Source organism: Rhinolophus ferrumequinum, chromosome 4 (genome assembly GCF_004115265.2).
Source record: "Rhinolophus ferrumequinum isolate MPI-CBG mRhiFer1 chromosome 4, mRhiFer1_v1.p, whole genome shotgun sequence".
NCBI lineage: Eukaryota > Metazoa > Chordata > Mammalia > Chiroptera > Rhinolophidae > Rhinolophus > Rhinolophus ferrumequinum.
The window spans coordinates 88748549-88770515 of record NC_046287.1 but is presented as its reverse complement, the minus strand read 5'-3'; the positions used below and the strand labels follow the sequence as shown (position 1 = coordinate 88770515).

Sequence of the window (21967 nt, the reverse complement as noted above, 5' to 3'; positions counted from 1 at the left end):
TCAAATTGAGGGGGATTGACATCTTTATTCTGTTGACCTTCAAATTCACAAACATGGTATGTATCTCCATTTATTTAGAAGTTTGATTTTTTTCATCAGCATTTTGTCGTTTTCAGCATACAAATCTTGTAATGTGTTGTTAGATTTACACATAAGTGTCTCATTTTACTTTTGAATGATTGCAAATGAAACTGTATTTTTAGTTTTAGTGTGTCCATATGTTCATTGCTAGTATATACAAAATTGATTTTTGTATGTTTATCTTACATCCTGCAACATTGCTGAATTCACTTGTTACTTCTACAACTTTTTTGTGTAGATTAATTGTGAGTTTTTATATAAACAATCAAGTCATCTGCAAGTGGGAAGTGTTTTATTTTTTTCCTTTTAATCTGTATGTTTATTTACTTTCTTGCCTTATTTCACTGGCTAAAACTTATAGCACTATGTTGAATAAGAGCAGTGAGAGTGGACATTCTTGTATTGTTCCCAATTTTAGGGAGAAGGCATTCAGTTTTTCACCATTAAGTATGGTAGCTGTAGATTTTTTGAGATAATCTTTATCATGTTGAGGAACTGCCCTCTGTTCCTCTGTTTCTGAGAGTTTTGATCACGCATAGCTATTGGATTTTGGCAAATGTTTTGTTTGCATCGATTCATATGATCATGTGATTTTTTTCCTTCACCTGTTTACATGAATTACATTGACTGTTTTAAAAATATTGAACCAGCCTTGAATTCATGGAATAAATCCTACTTGGTCATGGGGTAAAATTCTTTTTGTATATTGCTAAATTCTACTGGCTAATACTTTGCTAAGAGATTTTACATCTATTTTCATAAGTAATATTGGTCTGTAGTCTTTTGTGGATTTGTTTGTTTGTTTTATATTATCTTTGGTTTTGATATCAGGTTAATACTGACTTCACAAAATAAATGGGATGTGTATTCTCCTTTTGTATATTCTGGATGATATTGTATGGAATTGGTGTTAATTCTTATTTAAATATTTGGTAGAATTCTCCAGTGAAACCACCTGGATCTGGAGATTTCTTTATTGAGTTTTGGTGATGGAAGGAGAACTGACTGTGGGTGGTGAACATACAATGAAATATATAGATGATGTATTATAGAATTATATACTTGACACCTATATAATTTTGCTAACCAATATCATCCCGATAAATTTAATAAAAATTTAAAAAGTAAATTATTTTTCTTAATAGTTCAGATTATCTGTTTCATACTTGGTGAGTTGGGATAGTTTGTAATTTTAATCCATTTCACTGCAGTTGTCAAGTTTATGTTTGTGAAGTATTCATAGTATCCCCTTATTATCCTTTTGATGTCTGCAGTGTCCATAATGATGTTTTGTTTCATTCCTGGTAACAGTAGTTTGTGTCTGCTCTATCTTTTCTTTTGTCCATCTTGCTCTAGTTTGTCAATTGTATTGATTTTTTTTGGAGAACTAGTTCTAAGTTTCATTGATTTTTCTCCTTTTTTTTTTTTCTGTTTACAATTTCCTTGATTTTTGCTCTTATCTGTATTATTTCCTTCCTTGTTTTTCTTTTGTAATGTATGTAACTAGTGTTATACAGTTCCCTATCAGCACTGCTTTTGCTACATCCCTTTCGCTATATTCCTTTGATATGTTGTATTTTCATTTTAATTCAGTCCAATATATTATTTGGTTTCCCTTGAAACTTCCTCTTTGAGCCATGAATTATTTAGAAGTGTGTTTTTAGTTTCAAAGTGTTTGGAGACTCTTCTGTTATCTTTCTGTTGTTGATTTCTACTTTGACTCCATTATAGATATAGAGAACACTCTGATTTCAGTTCTTTTAAATCTGTCAAGATTTGTTTTAAGGTTCAAGATATGATTTATTTGGGTACATGTTCTGTGGACACTTAAAAAGAATGTGTATCCTGCTGTTGTTGGATGATATGTTCTATAACTGTCAATTGGGTCCTGTTAGTTGATGGTGTTTTTTAGTTTTTCTATATCCTTGCTGAGTTTTTATCCATTTGTCCATTTTGTCCATTTGACCCTGTTGAGAGAGGGTCTTGAACTTACCAACTGCTATAATTGTGGGTTTTTCTATTTCTCCTTTCAATTCTATCAGTTTTTGCTTCACATAGTTTGTAATTCTGTTGCATATACTTTTAGAATTAGTATGTCTTCTTAGTGGATAAACTCTTTTTAAAAAGATTTTTATTAAAATATAGCTAACATACAATATTATGTTAGTTTCAGGTATGCACAATAGTTATTCAACATTTATATACGTAAAGAAGTGATCACCATAAGTCCAACAACCATATGATATGGGACCCCACTATCACAATATTATTGACTATATTCCCTGTGCTGTGCATTACATTACATGACTTACTTGTTTTGCAGTCATACCTGGAAATACGAACCTCTTATTCCCCTTCACATTCTCCCCCGCTTTAAATTTTTCAGTTACAATTGACATTCAATATTATTTTATACTAATTTCAGGTGTACATCATCATGGTTAGACATTTTATAATTTAAGAAGTGATCTCCCTAACTAATCTAGTACCCAACTGGCACTATACAGTTATTACCATCTTATTGACTGTATTCCCTATGCTTTACTTTACATCCCCATGACTATTTTGTAACTACAAATTTGTACTTCTTAATCCCTTCACCTTTTTCACCCAGCCTTCCTACCCCTTCCCATCTATCACCCCAATATATCTAGTGCCCATTTGACTCCATGCATAGTTATTACAATATCACTGACTACATTCCTTATGCTATACCCTACATCCCCATGACTACTGTGTAACAACCAATTTGTACTTCTTAATCCTTTCCCCTTTTTGACCCATCCCTTTTCCCTCCCATCTGGCAACCATCAAAATGTTCTCTATATCTATGAGTTTGTTTGTTTGGTTTGTTTATTTTGTTCTTTAGATTCCACATATAAGCAAAATCCCATTGCATGTGTCTTTCTCTGTCTGATATACTTCACTCAGCAAAACACCCTCCAGGTCCATTGATGCTGCTGAATGGCAAGAATCCATTCCCTTCCCTGGCAAAGCAATATTACGTTGTATACATGTATACCATCTCCTCTTTCTACACTCATCCATTGACAAACACTCAGTTTGCCTCCACCTCTTGGCCACTGTAAACAATGCTGCAATGAACATATAGATGCACACATCCCCTCAAAGTAGCGTTTTAGGTTTCTTGAGGATAAATACCCAGACGTGGGATTACTGGGTCCTTCTTTGTCTCTTGTTATAGCCTTGTTTTAAAGTCTGTTTTTTCTGGTATAAATATTGTTACACCAGCTTTTATTTGTTTGTTTGTTTTCATTTTCATGAAATATATTTTTCATGAAATATATATTCAGCCTTTTGAGCTGAAGTGAATCTCTTGTAGGCAGCATATGTATGGGTCTTATTTTCTTATCAATTTGGCCACCCTATCTTTTGATTGGAGCATTTAATTTATTTACATTGAAAGTAATTGTTGATAGATATGTAGTTATTGCCATTTTATTATTCATATTTTTGGTCTTTTTGTCATTGTTCTTTTTAAAGTAGTCCCTCTAAGATTCCTTGTAATCCTGGTTCAGTGATGATGAACTCCTTTAGCTTTTTCTTGTCTGGGAAGCTCTTTATTTGTCCTTTGATTCTAAATGATAGCTTCTCTGAGTAGAGTAATCTTGGTTGTGCATACTTACTTTTCATCACTTTGAATATTTTGTGCCAATCCCTTCTGGCCTGCAAAGTTTCTGTTGATAAATCAACCTGACAGCCTTATGGGAGCTCCCTTATAGGTAAATAACTGCTTTTCTCTTGCTGCTTTTAAGAGTCTTTCTTTACCTTTAACCTTTGGCATTTTAATTATAATGTGTCTTGATGTGGGTCTCTTTGGGTTAACCTTGTTTGGGACTCTCTGCACTTCCTGGGCTTGTAATCTATTTCCTTCACCAGGTTAGGGAAGTTTTCCATCATTATTTCTTCAAATAGGTTTTGTTCTTTCTTTTCTCCTTCTGGTACCCTTATAATGCGAAGGTTGGTATGCTTGATGTTGTCCCAGAGGCCCCTTAAACTATCTTCATTTTTTTTTTTGGAATCTTTTTCTCTTTACTGTTCTAATTGGGTGTTTTCTGCTACCTTATCTTCTAAACCAGTGACTCAATCCTCTGCTTCATCTAATCTACTGTTGATTCCCTTTAATATATTCTTCATTTCAGTTATTGTATTCTTTATTCCTCACTTTCTTTTTTTTATGTTTTCTATCTCCATTTTTATGATTCCTATCTCTTTGTTGAAGTTCTCCCTGACATCACTGAGCATCCTTATAACCAGTGTTTTGAACTCTGCATTTGGTATATTGCTTGTCTCCATTTTGCTTAGTTCCTTTCCTAGAACATAGGAGCTTTGTTATGTTGTTTCATTTGGGATATGTTTCTTTGTCTCCCCATTTTGGCTGCCTCCCTGTGTTTGTTTCTATGTATTAGGTAGGGCTGCTATGCTTCCCAGTCTTAGTATAGTGGCCTTATGCAGTAGGTGTGCTGTGGGGCTCAGTGGTGCAGTCTTCCTCGTCACTTAAACCAGGTACTCCAGGTGTATCCCTTGTGTGGGTTGTGTGTGCTTTCCTGTTGTAATTGAGCCTTGGTTGCTGTTTGCACATTAATGGGAAGGATTGATTCTTGGGCTGATTGGTTGTGAGGACTTGTTGTGATTACAGTGGAGGAGCTAGGGTTCAGGGGCTGATCCTGTGGAGCAGGATTTGCTTTAGCAGGGCTCTGGTGCCTGCCAAACATGCCCTTTGGGTGTGTCATCCCCAGAGGCTGCTGGGTGATGATTTGTCTGGGTCCAAAGCTGGCGACTGGGTGTGCCAGCCCAGAGTCTTTCTGGGAGAGGTCTCACCACAGGCCAAGTTCAGCTGCAGTCAATGCCCTGCCTGGGGCCATCTGGCATGAGTCACAAACCAATCTGCAGATGGCTGCCCCTTGCTCTAGCTTTGGGATGCCTCAAGAGGCCAATCTGCAAACTGTCACCAGCTGTCACTACTGCTGGGCTTATGGCTGTTCAGCCACAGTTATGGGACATGCTGAAGCCAGATGCTGCTTGTTTGGGTTTTGTGAAACTTCAAGATATTTTTGGGACAGTTCACAACATGAGCCAAGACAAACAGCTGTATAAACAGAAAAGCCACTAGAAGCAGCTTGGATGGGCCTGGAAGTCAGATTGAACAAGGTATCTGGGTATGAGGGCGAATGAACAGTTAGCCAGGTTGATGGAGACTTAGATATGAGTCTGCACGAATGAGGGGGAGGGCTCAATGAAGAAACAATGGTTTCTGCCAGCTCCTCCACCCAGGAGAAAGCTGCCCCTCTAGGCAGACAATTCAGTTCTTCCGTGTATGTCCCTGGTGCCTTTTGAGCTGCTGCCCCAATGCTGGGTCAGTGAGTCCCTCAGTGAGTAAGTCCATGTGCCCTTTAAGAGGAGTGCTTGGAACTTTAGCTGCCCTCTGTTTCACTCAGCCGCAATCTCCACTAGTTTTCATAGCCAGAAGTTATAGGGACTTCTCTCCTGGAATCCTGGGCTGGGGAGCCTGGTGTGGGGCTAGGACTCCTTGCTCCTCAAGGGGGTGGGGACTTCTGCAGCCAAGATATTCGTCCCAATTTTTAATGGTCACCCACGTGTGTGGGACCAACCCATTCCACATCTCTGCCCCTCCTACAGGTCTCTAGGTGGCTTCTTCTGATGTCCTTAGTTGTAGGGCTTCAGTTCAGGCAATTCTTAATGATGGGTGTTCTGTAGTTTTGTTATAATTTTGATATGGTGGTGAGATGAGATAAGCACAGCATTTACCTACTGTGTCATCTTGACTGGATTTGTGAATAAAATCTTTTATTATTATATAATGCCCCTATGTCTCTGGTAATTTACTTTGTTCTGACGTTTACTTTATCTGATATTAATAGCCACTCCTGATTTCCTTTGATTAATGTTTGTGTTTTTTATTCTTTTACTTTCAAACTGCCAATATTGGTATTTGAAGTGAGTGTCTTATAGACAGCATATAAGTAAGTCATGTGACTATATATATTCTAGTTTGCCAATCTGTCTTTTAATTGGTATATTTATACTGTTTATATATTTCATGTAATTATTTATTTATTAGGGACAAGTCTTACAGTTTCTTTTATTTTTCTGTTTGTATTACCTACTTTTTCCTGCCATTCTTTTGGTTATCTGAATATTTTTTTTTTTAATTTATTGGGGTGACAATTGTTAGTAAAATTACATAGATTTCAGGTGTGCAATTCTGTATCACATCATCCATAAATCACACTGTGTGTTCACCACCCAGAGTCAGCTCCCCTTCCATCACCATACATTTGATCCCCCTCACCCTCATCCCCCACCCCCCAACCCCTTTACCTTCTGGTAACCACCAAATTATGTTCCCCAGATTAATTTTCAAACCCGTGGCCATCCTGTGGTCACCGACTTCCCTCCAATCCCCTTACCCTCCCCCCCACCTCCCACCCGTCCCGCCCATCTAGCAACCCTCAGTTTTTCCTCATTGTCTCCAAAACTGTTTCTGATTAGTTCATTCACTTATTCTTTTCTTTAGAATCCGCAAATAAGTGAGATCATATGGTACTTATCTTTCTCTGTCTGACTTATTTCACTTAACATAATGTTCTCTAGATCCATCCATGTTGTTGCAAATGGTAAGATTTCTTTCTTCTTTATGGCTGCATAATACTCCATTGTATAAATGTACCACAGTTTCTTAATCCAGTCATCTACCGATGGGCATTTTGGTTGTTTCCATGTCTTAGCTATTGTGTATAGTGCTGCAATAAACATAGGAGTGCATAAAGATTTTTGAATTGAAGTTTTGGATTTCTCCGGATAGATACCTAGGAGTGGAATTACTGGATCATAGGGTAGTTCCATTTTCAGATTTTTGAGATACCTCCATACTGTTTTCCATAGTGGCTGCACCAATCTGCAATCCCACCAACAGTGCACAAGCGTTCCCTTTTCTCCACATCCGCGCCAGCACTTGTTGTTTGTTGATTTATTGATGATAGCCATTTTGACTGGGGTGAGGTGGTATCTCATTGTGGTTTTTATTTGCATTTCTCTGATGGTTAGTTGAATATTTTTTAGAATTCTATTTTGATTTATCTTCAGTGGTTTTGAGTGTATCTCTTTGTATAGCTTTTTAGTGACTACTTTAGGTACATTATACCCACATTACCACAGTCTATTGGCATCATCGTTTTACTAGTTCAAGTGAAGTGTGAAAACCTTACTACCTTTATGTCCCTTCACCCTCCCCAATTTATATAATTATCTTTAAAAATTCCTCTACATCCATTTAGAACCACATCAGACAGTGTTATAGTTTTTGTTTCAACCATCAAACATTACTTAGACTCAAAAAGAGAAGAAAAGTCTATTACATATACCCATATTTTTGTTTGTGTTCTTTCTTCTTTTATGATGGTCCAAGGATCCTTTACTTATCGATTCCTTTCTGTTTAGAGAATTTCTAAAGTAGGATTTTTGGCAACAAATTCTCTTAGTTTTCTGTTATCTGAGAATACCTTGATTATTCCTTCATAGTTGAAGGATATTTTTGTTAGAAATAGGACTCTCAGTTCATCTTTTCTTTCAGCACTTGAAAAATGTTGCACCACTTCCTTCTGCCTTCCATAGATTCCGATCAGAAATCTGCCATCCAGTAGATTTAGACTGCAGTGTTACAGGGCACTCGTTTCAACATGAGCACTAGGCCAAAAGCCCCCCACGTTTGAGGCTTCAGCTTCAATTAAATACATTAATGTTTATTCTGCATTCTAGAAATTTATCATGAAATGTAATAGAGCATGTAGTAAAGACTTAGCTGATATTTTTTGATGCAAGTTTCAAAGAAAAGATAGTATTTCTCCATTTCCGTTAAACCCTGGAATGATGTAAGCAATGAGCAGGAAGTAACTCTTTGTGTCTATTTCTTTTTAATCCAGCATGGAGAGAAAACTTTTGTCCTTGCCTCCATCCATCTTCACATCAGAAATGGAACCCAATGGCAACTTCAGCAATAACAATAGCCATAGGAACTGCACAATTGAAAACTTCAAGAGGGATTTTTATCCTATTGTATACCTGATAATATTTGTCTGCGGAGCCTTGGGAAATGGCTTTTCCATATTTGTTTTTCTGCAGCCTCATAAGAAGTCCACATCTGTGAATGTTTTCATGCTAAACCTGGCCATTTCGGATCTCTTATTCACAACCACACTGCCCTTCAGGGCTGACTATTACCTGAGAGGCTCCAATTGGATATTTGGGGATGTGGCCTGCAGGATTATGTCTTATTCCATATATGTCAACATGTACAGCAGTATTTATTTCCTGACTGTGCTGAGCGTTATACGCTTTCTGGCAACTGTTCACCCTTTCCGGCTCCTCCATGTCACCAGCATTAGAAGTGCCTGGATTCTGTGTGGGATCATATGGATCTTTATCATGGCTTCCTCAATAACGCTTCTGAACAATGGCTCTGAGCAAGAGGGTAATGTCACAACATGCTTAGAGCTGAAATTCAATAAACTTGTTAAACTGAAGACCATGAACCACATCGCCTTGGTGATAGGCTTCCTGCTGCCATTCTGTACGCTCAACATCTGTTACCTGCTGATCATTCGCACGCTGTTAAAGGTGGAGGTCCCAGAATTGGGGCTGCGGGTTGCTCACAAGAAGGCACTGACTACTATCATCATTACCTTGATCATCTTCCTCCTGTGTTTCCTGCCCTATCACATACTGAGGACCTTCCACCTGGTCGTGTGGAAAGCGGGTATATGCAGAGACTGGCTGCATAAGGCCGTGATCATCACATTGGCCTTGGCAGCATCTAACACCTGCCTCAACCCTTTGCTTTATTACTTTACTGGGGAGAATTTTAAGGACAGACTAAGGTCTGCATTCAGAAAAGTTCATCCACAGAAGACAAAGTGCAGCTTTCCTGCCTGTGTGTGATTGAAAAAGGAAACAAGAATGTAAGGGATTATTAGGTGAGGCCTGTTCTTGTCTTCTTGTGTCTACGGTCATTCACACATAGTCTCCAAAAGACCATGTATTTACACCATTCCCAAAAAAGGTCTAGTCCCAACATTTACTTGACCATGACATTTTGCTAATAAGGTCTACTTCAAAAATTTCATTGGATGTATTTTCAATGATTAAGTCTAAATGAGGAACATAGCAGGAAAATTCCATACTAGATAGAGTCTTGCAACCTGAAGCATCAGGCGGGAAAAATGCTGAGCAGAATGGGTGCTACTTTTCATCAGATTCTGTATCAGATCTCTGGCCCAATAAGCATTCTAAATTCTTAACTTTAAGATAACCCCAACTTCCCCAGCTTCTTCAGTTCCTCTTCAATCCCCTGAGCTATAGCCAATTAGCAAAGCTGCTGGAGGCCCCAGATCAAATAAGAAAAGCATTCTAAGAACTCAGGGAAAAGACCTTGATGATAAAGAGAAAGGCTGTCCTCTAACAAAGTGTGATCAAGTTCCCAAATGAGAGCAGTGAGAGAAGAAGAGGGAGAAGGACTAGGGCAAGAAAGAGTTGGTGAGGAGGGGGAAGGAGGAATTTAATTTTGCACTGGGAAAGGGGCTCTAGCACACTGAAGGCAAGAAGGCCCCTTTTGACTCTCTCTTGCCAGGGGTTAATAAGGACAGGAAGAGTAGGAGGATGACCTGAGGCATTGCCATAGGGGACTGAAAGGATTATGTGTACAATAGGGGAGAAAAGGGCTCAATTTTACTCTTGAGATTTGGGTTTAGACTGACTTCACTGCAGTTCTCAATCTTGCATGTTAATCCATTGAGATGGGAGCCAGAATAGAGGAGGTGTCTCTAAGGGTTTGGGTGGGCACTCAGAAAGAGAGTAGGGTAGATGACAAGTTGAAAAGGCTTTTATACCCCTGAAATTCTATTAACATTTTGGCAGAACATAAGTAGGGTGGGGTCCTTTTGAGAGAGTGTGGGAAAGCACTGGATAGTAGAAAGGGTTCCTCTCTGTTCATTGAAACAAGGCTAAGGACACTACCACCAAGACCATTGTATTGCCAAGAATTGAGTGCCCTCTTCATGCTGGGCAGACTGTGCCAGGCACTTCACGTTCATTGATCCCATTTAACACTCACACCAAAGCCTGGTGTTTCCATTTTACAGACGAAGAACCTGAAGCTCAAAGAAATTAGGAAACTTGTTAAGTTCACAGAGTTCATGAGAGTTTGAAGAACCTCTCTGAAGAAGGGTTGGTTGGATACAACCTCAACTGTGTCTCCTGCAAACCTCCATGAATATTGGTTGAAAGTCAGAATAAGACTTCTCTTCCCCACCAGGTACCTACCCCTCCTCACTCTAATGAGAGCACTGAAGACCAATCTTTTTCTCTTTGGATTTGTTGACCCCAGGCAGAGTGAGGGGTGGGAGGCAGGTGATATTCTGCAGGTTGGGAGGGATTAAGTGAGATTCCTCATGGTAAACAAGAGCCCTAGAGCCTTCCCCTTATTGAGCTGCCAGAATGGTGATAGACTGTATCCTGTAAAGAGGGGAACCTGGAGGATCCTCCTATGGAAAAACTGCTAAACCAAGAAAAAAGACCAACAGATATAGACTGTTCGGGGTTCCCCAACATAAAAGTCAGGTCCTGCCCTATTATCTACCTGACAGGAAAGCCCACACTGCAACTAATCTCTTCTACTCAGTCTTAATTATGAGCAGTCAATGACTACTACACATTGGAGGAAAACACCCAGATAAGGAAAGCACCAACAAATAAATGAAAGGGTGAATAGAAACATTTTCAGTATGAAAGGTCTCAATATTTTTATCACCCTTGCAATTTTTATCAGAAACCTACTGGAGGATGTGCTCCTCCAAAATAATAGATTAAACCAAGATAGAGGAAAACATGACATCTAGGAAACAAGGAATCCAACACAGGAAAAGGTGAAAAAAAATTCCCAGGAAGTTAGTATGTAGCAGAAAAACAAGAAACTAATTGATTTGCCCACACTAGAGGGATTTATATTTTTCTTGGACAGCTTAGGATGAGCTAGTGAAAATACATAGAAAAATAAGCAAGGGAAAAGACAAAGCACCTATTAAATACTAGGGAAAAAGAAACTTGTGTAAGAAAGGAAATAATACACTACATGGCTTAGCTGTGAATAATATTTACCTAGAGAATAACATAAATATCAAAGACTATGATATAATTTGTTTTTCAAGAAATGAAGCGAGAGGATTTGTAAGTGGGGGAGGAGGGGTGTAAAAAATCTAGGTCCCCATCTTCCATCACCGAAAATACATAACTAGAGGACAATGAATAACTATAAAAATGTTATTTAGCAATAGGAGCTAAAGTCCAGAAGAAACAGTGAAAAAAACTGACGGAGATTGCCTCTGGAGAGAAGTCGCGGGTGAAAAGATAGGGTGAGGATTTCTCTTTTCCTTTTAAGAACAATTTAACTGCCTAACTTGTGAATATATGTTGCTGAAATATAATTAAAAAATAAGTTAAAATTTTAAAATTCAAATTAATTCTCTGTTTTTTTTAAAAATGACAAAAAGAAAGCCACCAGAATTGGAAATTGAATGCTGACGGGAGAAAGAAAGGCAGAAAAGGACTAGACTTGGCTTTGGGACCCTGAGGGATGCCCACATAGACTCTTGGGCTGAGGAGCATCACTTCCTGGGTCAGCGGTGATTTGGTATATCAAGATATTTTGTAGTTGCACGTAACAGAAAATACCAACTCCAAGTGGCTTAAACAATCATTATCTCACATAACTGGAACATACAAAAGGAAGTTGGACTTCAGGCTCTATTCAACCAATGTTCTGTGAGACTCCCTTTCCTATGAGCCTCTCCCTCTAAGTATTGGCTTGGTTCCATGGCATAATCCCCTCATGGGAACAGGCTGACTGCAAGCAGCATGAGGCTACATGCTTCTTGTATCCAGGAGAAGAAACAGGATATCCCTGCACAAGTCAACCAACAAAAGTCATAGGCTTCCTTTTGATCAAACCTACTCAGATTACACAATGGCTCCTAAACTAAACCACGGAAGAAGGGATTGCTCTTATTGAGTGAGGATGATCACAGACGACACCTAGAGTTGGGATTGGAGTTAAACCACGGAAATCTCAGCTGGGAGAGGGGTGAAATGGGGCTTGCAGAAGCCACACTCTGCATTGTAATGAGGTGGAAAGAGAGCTGCCAGCCATCTAGGCATCCATGTCAGGTGTGGCTTGTTCCTAAGCAGCAGGCTCAGAAATTGAGGAGGGTGGAAAGGACGATACACTTAAGGAAGAAGGATGACAGCTAAAATATAAATTTATATTGTAAAGTTATAGGGATTTTTACATGGCAACTAGAAATCTTAACTCTCCAAGGGTAAGCTATACCAGAGAAAGCTGGGAATAACTGAGAGCAACTAAGGTTCTTGGGATGAGCAGTAATACAGGGGATGCGAGTTATTAGTGTCTGTAAGTCTATGGTGTGTGTGTGTGTGTGTGTGTGTGTGTGTGTGTGAGAGAGAGAGAGAGAGAGAGAGAGAGAGAGAGAGAGAGAGCTTAATAACTTATTTTTCCTCTTTCCAAGACTTTTCCTTTTTATTCTTTCTTTACTTTTTTAAAAGATAATTTTTTATTTTTCAATTACAGTTGACATACAGTATTACATTAGTTTCATGTATACAATATAGTGATTAGACATTTATATAACTTATAAAGTGATCACCCTGATAATTCTAGTACCCATCCAACACCATATATAGTTATTACAATATTATTGACTATATTCCCTAAGCTGTACTTTATATCCCTATAACTGTTTTTATAACTGGCAATTTGCACATCTTAAACCCTTTTCCCTTTTCACCCCCTCACCTCCTTCCCAGCTGACAACCATCAAAATGAATGTTCTTTGTATCTATGAGTTTGTTTCTGCTTTGTTTGTTTGTTTGTTTTTTCATTTTGTTTTTTAGATCCCACATATAAGTGAAATCATATGGTATTTTTCTTTCTCTTGTTTCACTTAACATAATACCATTTAGGTCCATCCATGTTGTCCCAAAGTCGGCTCTTCCTGGACTTGTATGTCTATTTCCTTCACCAGGTTAAGGAAGTTTTCCATCATTATTTTTGCAAATAGACTTTCAATTCTATTTGCTTTCTTTTTGCTCTCTTTTCTCCTTTTGGTACCCCTATGATGCAAATGCTGGTATGCTTGATGTTGTCCCTGAGGCCTTATAAACTATCCTAATTTTTTTTTGGTTCTTATTTATTTTACTTGTTCTGATTGGGTGTTTTCTGCTATCTCATCTTCCAAATCACTGATTCAGTCTTTTCTTTCACTTACTCTACTATTGATTCCCTCTCGTGTATTCTGTATTTCAGTTATTGTATTCTTCACTTTTGACTGGTCCTTTTTTAAGTTTTCTATATCAGTTTTTATATTTCCTACCTCCTTGTTAAAGTTCTCACTGAGTTCATCAACTCTGCCCTTAAGTTCATTAAGCATCCTTATAACAAGTGTTTTGCACTCTGCATCTGGTAGTTTGATTGCCTTCATTTCATTTAGTTCTTTTTCTGAAGTTCTATTCTGTTCTTTCATTTGGATGTGTTTCTTTGTCTCCTCATTGTGGCTACCTCCCTTTGTTTGTTACTATGTATTAGGTAGAGCTGTTATGTCTCCTGGTCTTGGTAGAGTGGTCTTATGTAATAGGTGTGTTGTTAGGCTCAGTGGTGCAGTCTCCTTAGTCACCTGAGGTGGGCACTCTAGGTGTGTCCCTTGTGTGGGTTATGTGTGCCCTCCTCTTATAGTTGAGCCTTGGTTGCTCTTGGCATTTCAATGGGAGGAATTAAGGCTGATTGGCTATGAAGACTGGCCATGACTAGAGTGGAGGAGCTGTTGTGCAGGCACTTACCAGACAGAGCAGGATTCACTTTAGTAGGGCTCTGATGCCTATTGAGTCTGCCCTTTGGGTGTGTAGTAGTTTGTGGAGGTGGTTGGGTAGTGCTCTGGTGTGATCTGAAGCTGGCCACCAGGTGTGTTGTTTCTGGTGCCTCTTGGGAGGGGCTCCAATACAGTCCAAGGTCAGCTGCTGCCTATGCTTTGCCAGGGGTCACCTGTTAGGAGCTAGAAAGTGATCTGCAGATGGTTGCTGCTTGTGCTGGGCTTGGAGGTGCCTGGGAGCAGCTATCCTGTGAACCAAGGCTGGCTGTCACTAGTGCCAGGCTTCAGGACACTTAGCAAGAGATATAGGGCCCCGCTAAGGCCAGATGCTACTTATTTGGGATTTGTGAAGCTTTAAAAGAGATTTTAGGAAAATCTGTAGCATGAGCCAAGACAGTTGAAAAGCCACTGGAAGCAGCTTGGGTGTGCCTACAAGTTGGGTGCCTTGGGGTCTCAGGGAATCACCAGGGTGGGACAAACAGTGTCAGCAAGGTTGATGAAGACTCAGACAGGCTGCTGGGTGGGAGGAGGGCTCAACAAGAAACAATGGCTTCTGTCAGCACTTCTGTCTGAGAAGTTGCCCCTTAAGCCCTCATCCTGATGCCAGACAATTCAGTTCCTCCCCTATGTCCCCGCTGCCTCAGTGCTGGAGCTCAGAGAGTAAGTCCATGCATGGGACCTTTAAGAGGAATGACTGGGCCTTCAGGAGCCCTCCATTTCACTCAGCCACAATCTTCGCTGGTTTTCACAACCAGAAGTTATGGGGAGTTCTTCTCCCAGCATTGTAACCTTGGGCTAGGGAGCCTGGTGTGGTGCTGAGATCCCTTGCTTTTCACTTCAGATCCCTGGCTGTGGGGGGTCCTCCACAGCCAAGATATCCTCTCTTTTCTTAACCACCACATCATAAGTGTGGGACCTGCCTGATCTCTGTCTCTGTCCCTCCTACCAGTCTTAAAGTGCCTTCCTTGTATGTCCTTAGTTATTGGACTTCTGTTCAGTTAGACTTCAGGCAATTCTCAATGATGGCTGTTGTGTAATTTAGTTGTAATTTTGATGTGATCATGGGAGGAGGCTAGCATAGCATTTACCTACATCATCATCTTGATGGGAAGTCTCAGACTTTTCCTTTTTCTACTGAGAGTGAAACAACTCATTTTCTCACTTGGTGAAGAATATTGTCCTTGAGGAAGAAAACAAAATGGAACTCTTTATTTAACAAAATGAAAGTCAAGAGTGCCCTGGAGTTTTAGATACAGTTCTTTTTGTTTGAGATATTAGATATCCCCTCAAGCAAATGCATAAATTGTTCAACTGGGAGAAAGGCTTTTGGTTGTGTAATCTTTAGTAGAATTATGATACTGGAACTGTGCTTTTTCAGGGGGAACCTAAGAAGCAAATGCCACCATATTTTTGTAACTATTTTAAATGACCAATTCTCTGTTTTAAATTTAATTAAGCTAATTTGCATTTTATTCTGAAGTAGAGATGATGTCAAACTGGCTAAAAACAGATTAGGAAGGAAGATCAGCAAGAGAGATGGCTTCCAATAGAAAATTCATTTCTCTTCTTGGAAAGGAGCTTGAAAATAGAGACCTTATTAGGGGAGAATGGGGACAGGGAGGGGGCAATCTAGAGGATATGGTGATGGGAGACTCTTTCTCTGAGGACATTTCATCCCGTAGTAGATAGAGGCAGCTACTTAACAGCTAATAAAAGCCACAAGGAAAAATATAATGAAAGAGGACGTATTAAAAAGTTAATATATATTACAAAGCTCTAATAAGTAAAAAAGAATATGGCACTGTCATAAAAATCCACAAAGAGATCAAAGAAACACACAGCTTGACAACAAAGGCTAAATTACATGGGGAGTTGGAAAGGTCTCAGAAGGGTTAGCTGTGTGATATGATGAGGAGTCTGAATTCTAGGCCCGGGGACTTCCAGGTTCTCCCCTGCTCCCTTGTCCACAATGATTCCTGTATTCCAAGTGAGGAATAGATATACCAGGGGCTACTGGACATAAAAGCAACATGCAGCCTGGGTCAGTGGGCCAGTGTGGACAGTGGCTAATGATCAAAGGAGCTTCCTTGATGTGCTGGCTCAAGCAGGACCTTGGGATCTTTGCATACCCCTTAAATTAGGGAAAGCAGTTTTATAATTCTCAAATTGGAGAACCCTTGTAATGACCGAAACTGAATTTCCTGTTAGCCTTGTGAGATGCGTGCTTTAAGTCTAAGGTAAATTAATTTTCTTGAAATTCAACATGATGCTTTCTTTATTCCCAAGATCTTTCATACAAACAAAACTGTGAGAATTAAAGACTAGTAATAAAATTGTTACCTCTGTTCTTACTCGCTAGTCTGAGAAATAGAATATTATTAGCACCTCCATACTCATTTATGTACCACTGATCCTAGAGGGAAATCATTATTCTGAATTTTGTGTTAATAAGTCTTTAGCACATAAATGTATCCCCATAAATAAGCAAAATATTATTTAGTTTTTGCATGTTTTTTCACTTTTTATAAATGGAATAATATAGTAACGATTAATATTTTTTCTATTCAGCCTTTATCTTTTTCAGAGTCAATCGTGATACTGCTGCTAATATGAGTGTAACCCAATTTAATTATCTATACTTCTGTTAATGGAGACTTAGATAATTGTCAGATTTTGGCTATTAGTAACAATGTTCCTATGAATATTTTCATACACGTCTTTCAGTGCTTCTCCAGATTATACACTTTGGAATGTGTTCCTAATTAACATTTCTAGGTAATACCAACTCTCTTCCAAACTGGTTTTACTAATTCACACCCCTGACAGCAACATCTGAGAACTCCCGTGTGTCTACCTCCTCAGAAGCATTTGTGATAGTCAGACTTTTAACCTGTTGAATCCTGGTATGTTTCAAGTGACTTTCGTTGTGGTTTTCATATTTCACTGTGACTTTCATGTATTATTTAACTTGAGGGAGTTAACTACCAATAAATTTTCACAAAAGGATATTCTAAAGGTTATACTTTTGGTAAAAGAAAACGATAACAAATGGACAGTCTGAAATGCAAGAAGTAATAGTGAGCAAAGATGTAGGTAAATATATTAATAAATCAAAAATTCTAGGTTGATAGCTAGGTTGACTACCTTCTGCTTTTTGTTATTGTGGATGATAAACCCCTCGCCAGTTCCTTTATAATAATAGCTAGCATTTATTAATGCTACCCATTCTTTTAGGAAATGGGTGTACATTTTTCATGTAATAGAAGAACTGAACAAATATGTGGTTACTCGTGTTTTATAGATGAGGAAACTGAGTCATAGTAAGGTGAAGTAACTTGTCAAAATGTAATTGCTAGTGACAGAACCAGTATTGAAACCCAATCAGGCAACTACAGAGCTTATGTTCTTACCAACCACACATGTCACTGTACTACCTTATAATATCAGCTATTTCATTGCACTATGCTCTGAGACTTAAGATCTGGTTAGTCTTAAGATCTTTGTCTTTTGTTAATGTGTTCTGAAATATTACTATAATATATTGAGGTAGAGATTTGTTTTAATTACTCTGATTTGGATTCAGCTGTGCCTAATCCATTGCTAAACCCATGTTTTACATTATTCATTTCAATTATTTCTACTTTTCATTTCTAGAAATGTATTTTTTCTAAGTGGCATGGTTATAATTTATAGTTTATTGCTCTTCTTAATTTCTTCAACCCTCTTTATTTCTTGAAATATACTTGTTTTATACTCTGAGACTAATAATTTCATTGTGAAGTTTTTGATGGTCTGATTCTGCTGTGTATCATTTATGCTGTCCCTTACCCATAGTGACTTGATATGTTTTCTGATTTTTGATTATGCTCCCCTGTTCTTTGGAACTTTATCAATGGGTTTTTTTCTTTTCTTTCTTTCTTTCCTTCCGTCTTTCTTTATTTCTTTCTTTCTTTCTTTTTTTTTTTTTTTTTGAGGCTTATGTTGACTTTCCTCCAGAGAGGTTTTACATTTATTTCTTCCAGGTTCTTGGATACAATACAATCCTAGGTCCATATTAAATTAAAGTGCCTACTTTATTTTTTTTTATTTTTTATTTTTTTGCACCACATAGATAGTGAAAATTCTGGCCATAACTTCCCCAATAATCAGCTTGTGATTCAAAATTTTTAGGAGAGATATTTTTCCGTCTTCACCTGAGGGAGGTGTCTGAACAAGCAAGGTCCATTCCTATTCCCTTCTGCATGGTAAGTTTGTTTCTCATATGTCCTTAGACTGAGAATGGAAATTATAGCATTCAAGCTTTATTCAGGGATATAGTAGATCTTCCCCAAAAATTGTCACCATCGATTCCTTCTCTACCCGTGCTTGCTGCTCATCATATCAAAACGTGGAATCTAATTCCCCTCCTCTTGAATCTGCGTTGGGCTTAATGACTTGTTTGGCCAGTAGGATACAGCAGAGGTGACATTCTGGGACTTCCAAGACTAAGTCATAGCAAGCCTTGTGGCTTCTGCTTGAATCTCTTGGAACATTGCTCTTGAGATGCTTCCTCTTGGAACTCAACTTTCATTCTGTGAGAAGACCAAGATACCTGGAGAGATAGTGTATAGGTATTTTGGTTAACAGCCCCAGCTGAGCTCCCCGCCAACAGCTAGCATTAACTGTGAGCCATGTGAGTGAACCCTTCTGGATGGACAGCTAAGCCTTCAAATGACTAAAACCTTGATCTGGCTATAACCCAGAAGTCTCCCCAAGGGAGAAATCATAGCTGAGCACTGTCAACACATAGAGTTTAATAATACATTGTTATTTTAGGCCACTAAATCTTGGGGTGGTTGTTTTACACAAGGATTCATCTGTTAGACTTTCTATTTTGGGTGGAATCTAGGCTTTAGCGCCAATTTCCCTCATTCTATGAAGTCATCAAAACATCAACAAAGTTCCCTGGGGCTTAGAAAATACTCTCAGGGTGAAAGTGATTCTTGGCATTTCTTTATTTCTCAAAGTTTATACTTTTATTCTGTTTTGACCACTCTGGATTCCCCCCAACCCCCGTATTCTGCACTCTGTAGTGCACTTAAAAATTACGACTATATCATTTTTATCAGGTCAGAATTTGAGGTAATATCTGTCTCCATAATTTCAGAAATTAAAGCCTTTTAGTTTCTTTGTAAGAAAGGCAATAGGTTTAGCTCTAGGATTTTGTTATGAATTTGGTACAAACCTATGTTACAATTTTCTAAGAATGCTTACTTGTATTCACTTTTCAATCCCCTGCAATTCAGCTTCTGTTTCCAACATTGTTCTCAAACTAGCTTTGCCAAAATCACCAATGGCCTTCGTGTTGTTAGATCTGGTCTCTTCTTTAGCCTCAATTTCCATGATCTCTGTTGCATTAGACAGAGTTGTAACTAACACTTACTCTTGTAACATTTTTCTTGGTCTTTATGACATCACAGTCTCTTAGTTTTCCTTGTATATCTGGCTACTCTTTCAAACAGGTTTTGATTAGAGACCTATGTAGATGTTTTGCTGTTGTTATTTCTTTTTGTTTTTTGATTCATTCATTTAGTACCACAGACTGAATCCCAGTCCATTTCTTTGAGATCCCAAGCTCTGCTTATCTTTCGCCAAACTCTGTTTTTTGGTGGCTCCATTCTGCCTGATTTCACTCATCCAGTAACCAGGGATCCCAATGAGTTGGAACAGATTTTCTGAGGATTGCATCATCACTGGTTTGTCCTTTCTGCAACCTTGAATATCTTGGTATCAAATAATTTGTAGTTCTGACAAAGGTAGTTTCTCCCCTGCTGCCTCTTCCTTTGCCAACCTCAGTAGCCTGGTCAGTTTCTCTAACCACCCCCAGCAGTTTACACCCCCGCTTCTTTTGTTGGCTACAAGACAGAGAAATTGAAAATAATTTACTCTCTTCCCAGGCAAGACTTTTAAGGAAAGCCTTCATGATTTTATTTGGAATGAAATTCCAAAATAAGAGAACTACCATTTAGTTCAATTCCACAAGTTATTTTACTGGGTACCCACTGGTTATGTATCAAATACTGTGCTGGGCCCCTTGAGGGTATAAAAATAAATAAGATAAGTCTAGCAAAAGACCTAAAACACAGACACAAAACACCTAGACATAAGTCAGAAAGTGACGGGTATTACAAGTGAGGTACAGATCAACCACCAGCAGAGCACAGAAAAGGAAGAAATTTAGTTCAAGTGATGGCTTTGTGGAAAATGGGCTGTTTGGCTTAATCCTAAAAGAAAGAGCAGAATTTAATGGCTAGACATTAAGAAAGGGAAAAGAGAAGGGCATTTTAGCTAAGATACTCCCCCCCTTCAAAACCTAGTGTTTTTTGAAAATTGTGAGCACTCTGATATGGATTGGTGGACAAAGACCTCCCTGGAGGGGAGTAGTAATGTATAAAGGCTGTAAGAGCAGGATAGGAGCATGGAGGACCGGGAGTGCCATGCAAAGGGGAGTGCTGCAATTCAGGAGGCAATGGGGAGACACGGAAGACTTCTGAGGAGAGGAGCGTAATGATTACAGTCATCCATGTATAAGGAACATAAAGGCTAGATTTTCAACATAAATATAGAACCATGACCTAAAGCTAAATAGAATTTATTCTTAATTATCTTCAATTGCATATGATTCATCCTCTCTTCTTCTCTGTTAGAGGAGATAAATACAAATTAATTTTATTAGGTTTGCCTGCAAGGAAATGGCATATATCTTTGAGCACAGGAGCCACTTTAAAAATCTAAGACTCTTTTCACCAGTTTTCAGATTGCCTCACTCTGGCCACATTTGAACTTGCGCTTTTCAGTTTTGGCTGAACCAACTCTTTAGCTAAAAACAAAACAAAACCAAAAAAAATAACCCAGACCTGGAAATTCATATGGAATATATTTGTAGAATTGTAACTGCACATGAACTTCATTTCTTTAGCATACAGTCTGCTTTAATCCAAGCTTACTTTGTTTGGCCTGATAAAACTATAACTCACTTGCACTCTTTCCCCCAAGTCCTCCTATCTGTACATATATTGTATGTCCACTCCTTTAATCATTAAGCCCTTAGGACATTAGGTTCTGGCCAGCGTTAAACTCACTTAGGAATAATGCCTCAGGTCTATCAACCATGACCAGATACAATAACCAACCTGCAAACTAGACTAAGGTTTTAGTCAAACAAAGCTAACGTCTTGGCCTCAGTTATGTTTCAACTCCAGACTCATGAATGCAGAACGGCCGACCGCATCCCCTGGATACTGGACAGAACAATGCCATGCTGACACTAGGACCTGAAGCCATAATCAATTGCTCCTGCCTTAGTTTTGACCAATCAGTAGAGACCATTACCCCAACTCCCATAGCAACCATAATTAATGATTTTTCCCATATTTAATGTAGCCACTAGAAGCCATAGGGGAGCCAGGTTTTTGAGAGCATTAGCTCACCTGTGTCTCTGGGCTTGATGCCAACTCTTTAAATAAACCTTTACTTTCTTTGCTGCAAACTTATGCCTGTGTCTTTTTTTGGCTTGGATGAGTGCAGGCAAGCAGACCCTTTGAGTCTGCCGAAACAGTCTGGCCTGATCATCTGTGTTTTTTAAGAGCTTTACTAGTGAGTCTGATGAAGTATATTTTTATATCCTCTTTTCAAAACCTTACAGATCTCCAACTACCCTGTTTGAAAAAAATCAAATAATTTTTTACAAATAGTTCTCCATTCCAAATTTGAATATATTCCAAAATAGTTCCTAACTATCTGAGTTCTGTTTCAAGGGAAAATATAAATCTGAAAAAAGAAGTCTGCTTATAAAGAAAGGGTGTTTTAGCAAGAAGTCAAGTAGGCTGAGATCTAGCCTTAGCTCTGCCACTATTCAGCTTGGTGACTTTGGG

The 21967-nt window shown here is 38.6% G+C and overlaps 1 protein-coding gene across 3 annotated transcripts in view; it reads left to right on the top strand.

The window, feature by feature from the left end:
- Positions 1-21967, top strand: part of CYSLTR2 (cysteinyl leukotriene receptor 2) — a 55919-nt gene that overhangs the window by 25047 nt on the left and 8905 nt on the right. Inside the window, exons 2-3 of one of the 3 annotated variants that reach the window (XR_004422804.1) lie at positions 8046-10432; positions 11445-11528. Coding sequence is in view for 1 of the 3 variants with exons in the window: in XM_033103826.1 (XP_032959717.1) it covers positions 8046-9060 (1015 nt within the window). In the remaining 2 variants the exon portion in view is untranslated. Of the gene's footprint in view, positions 1-8045; positions 11529-21967 lie in introns of all 3 variants that reach the window. The other 2 variants (XR_004422805.1, XM_033103826.1) reach the window with 2 other exon arrangements.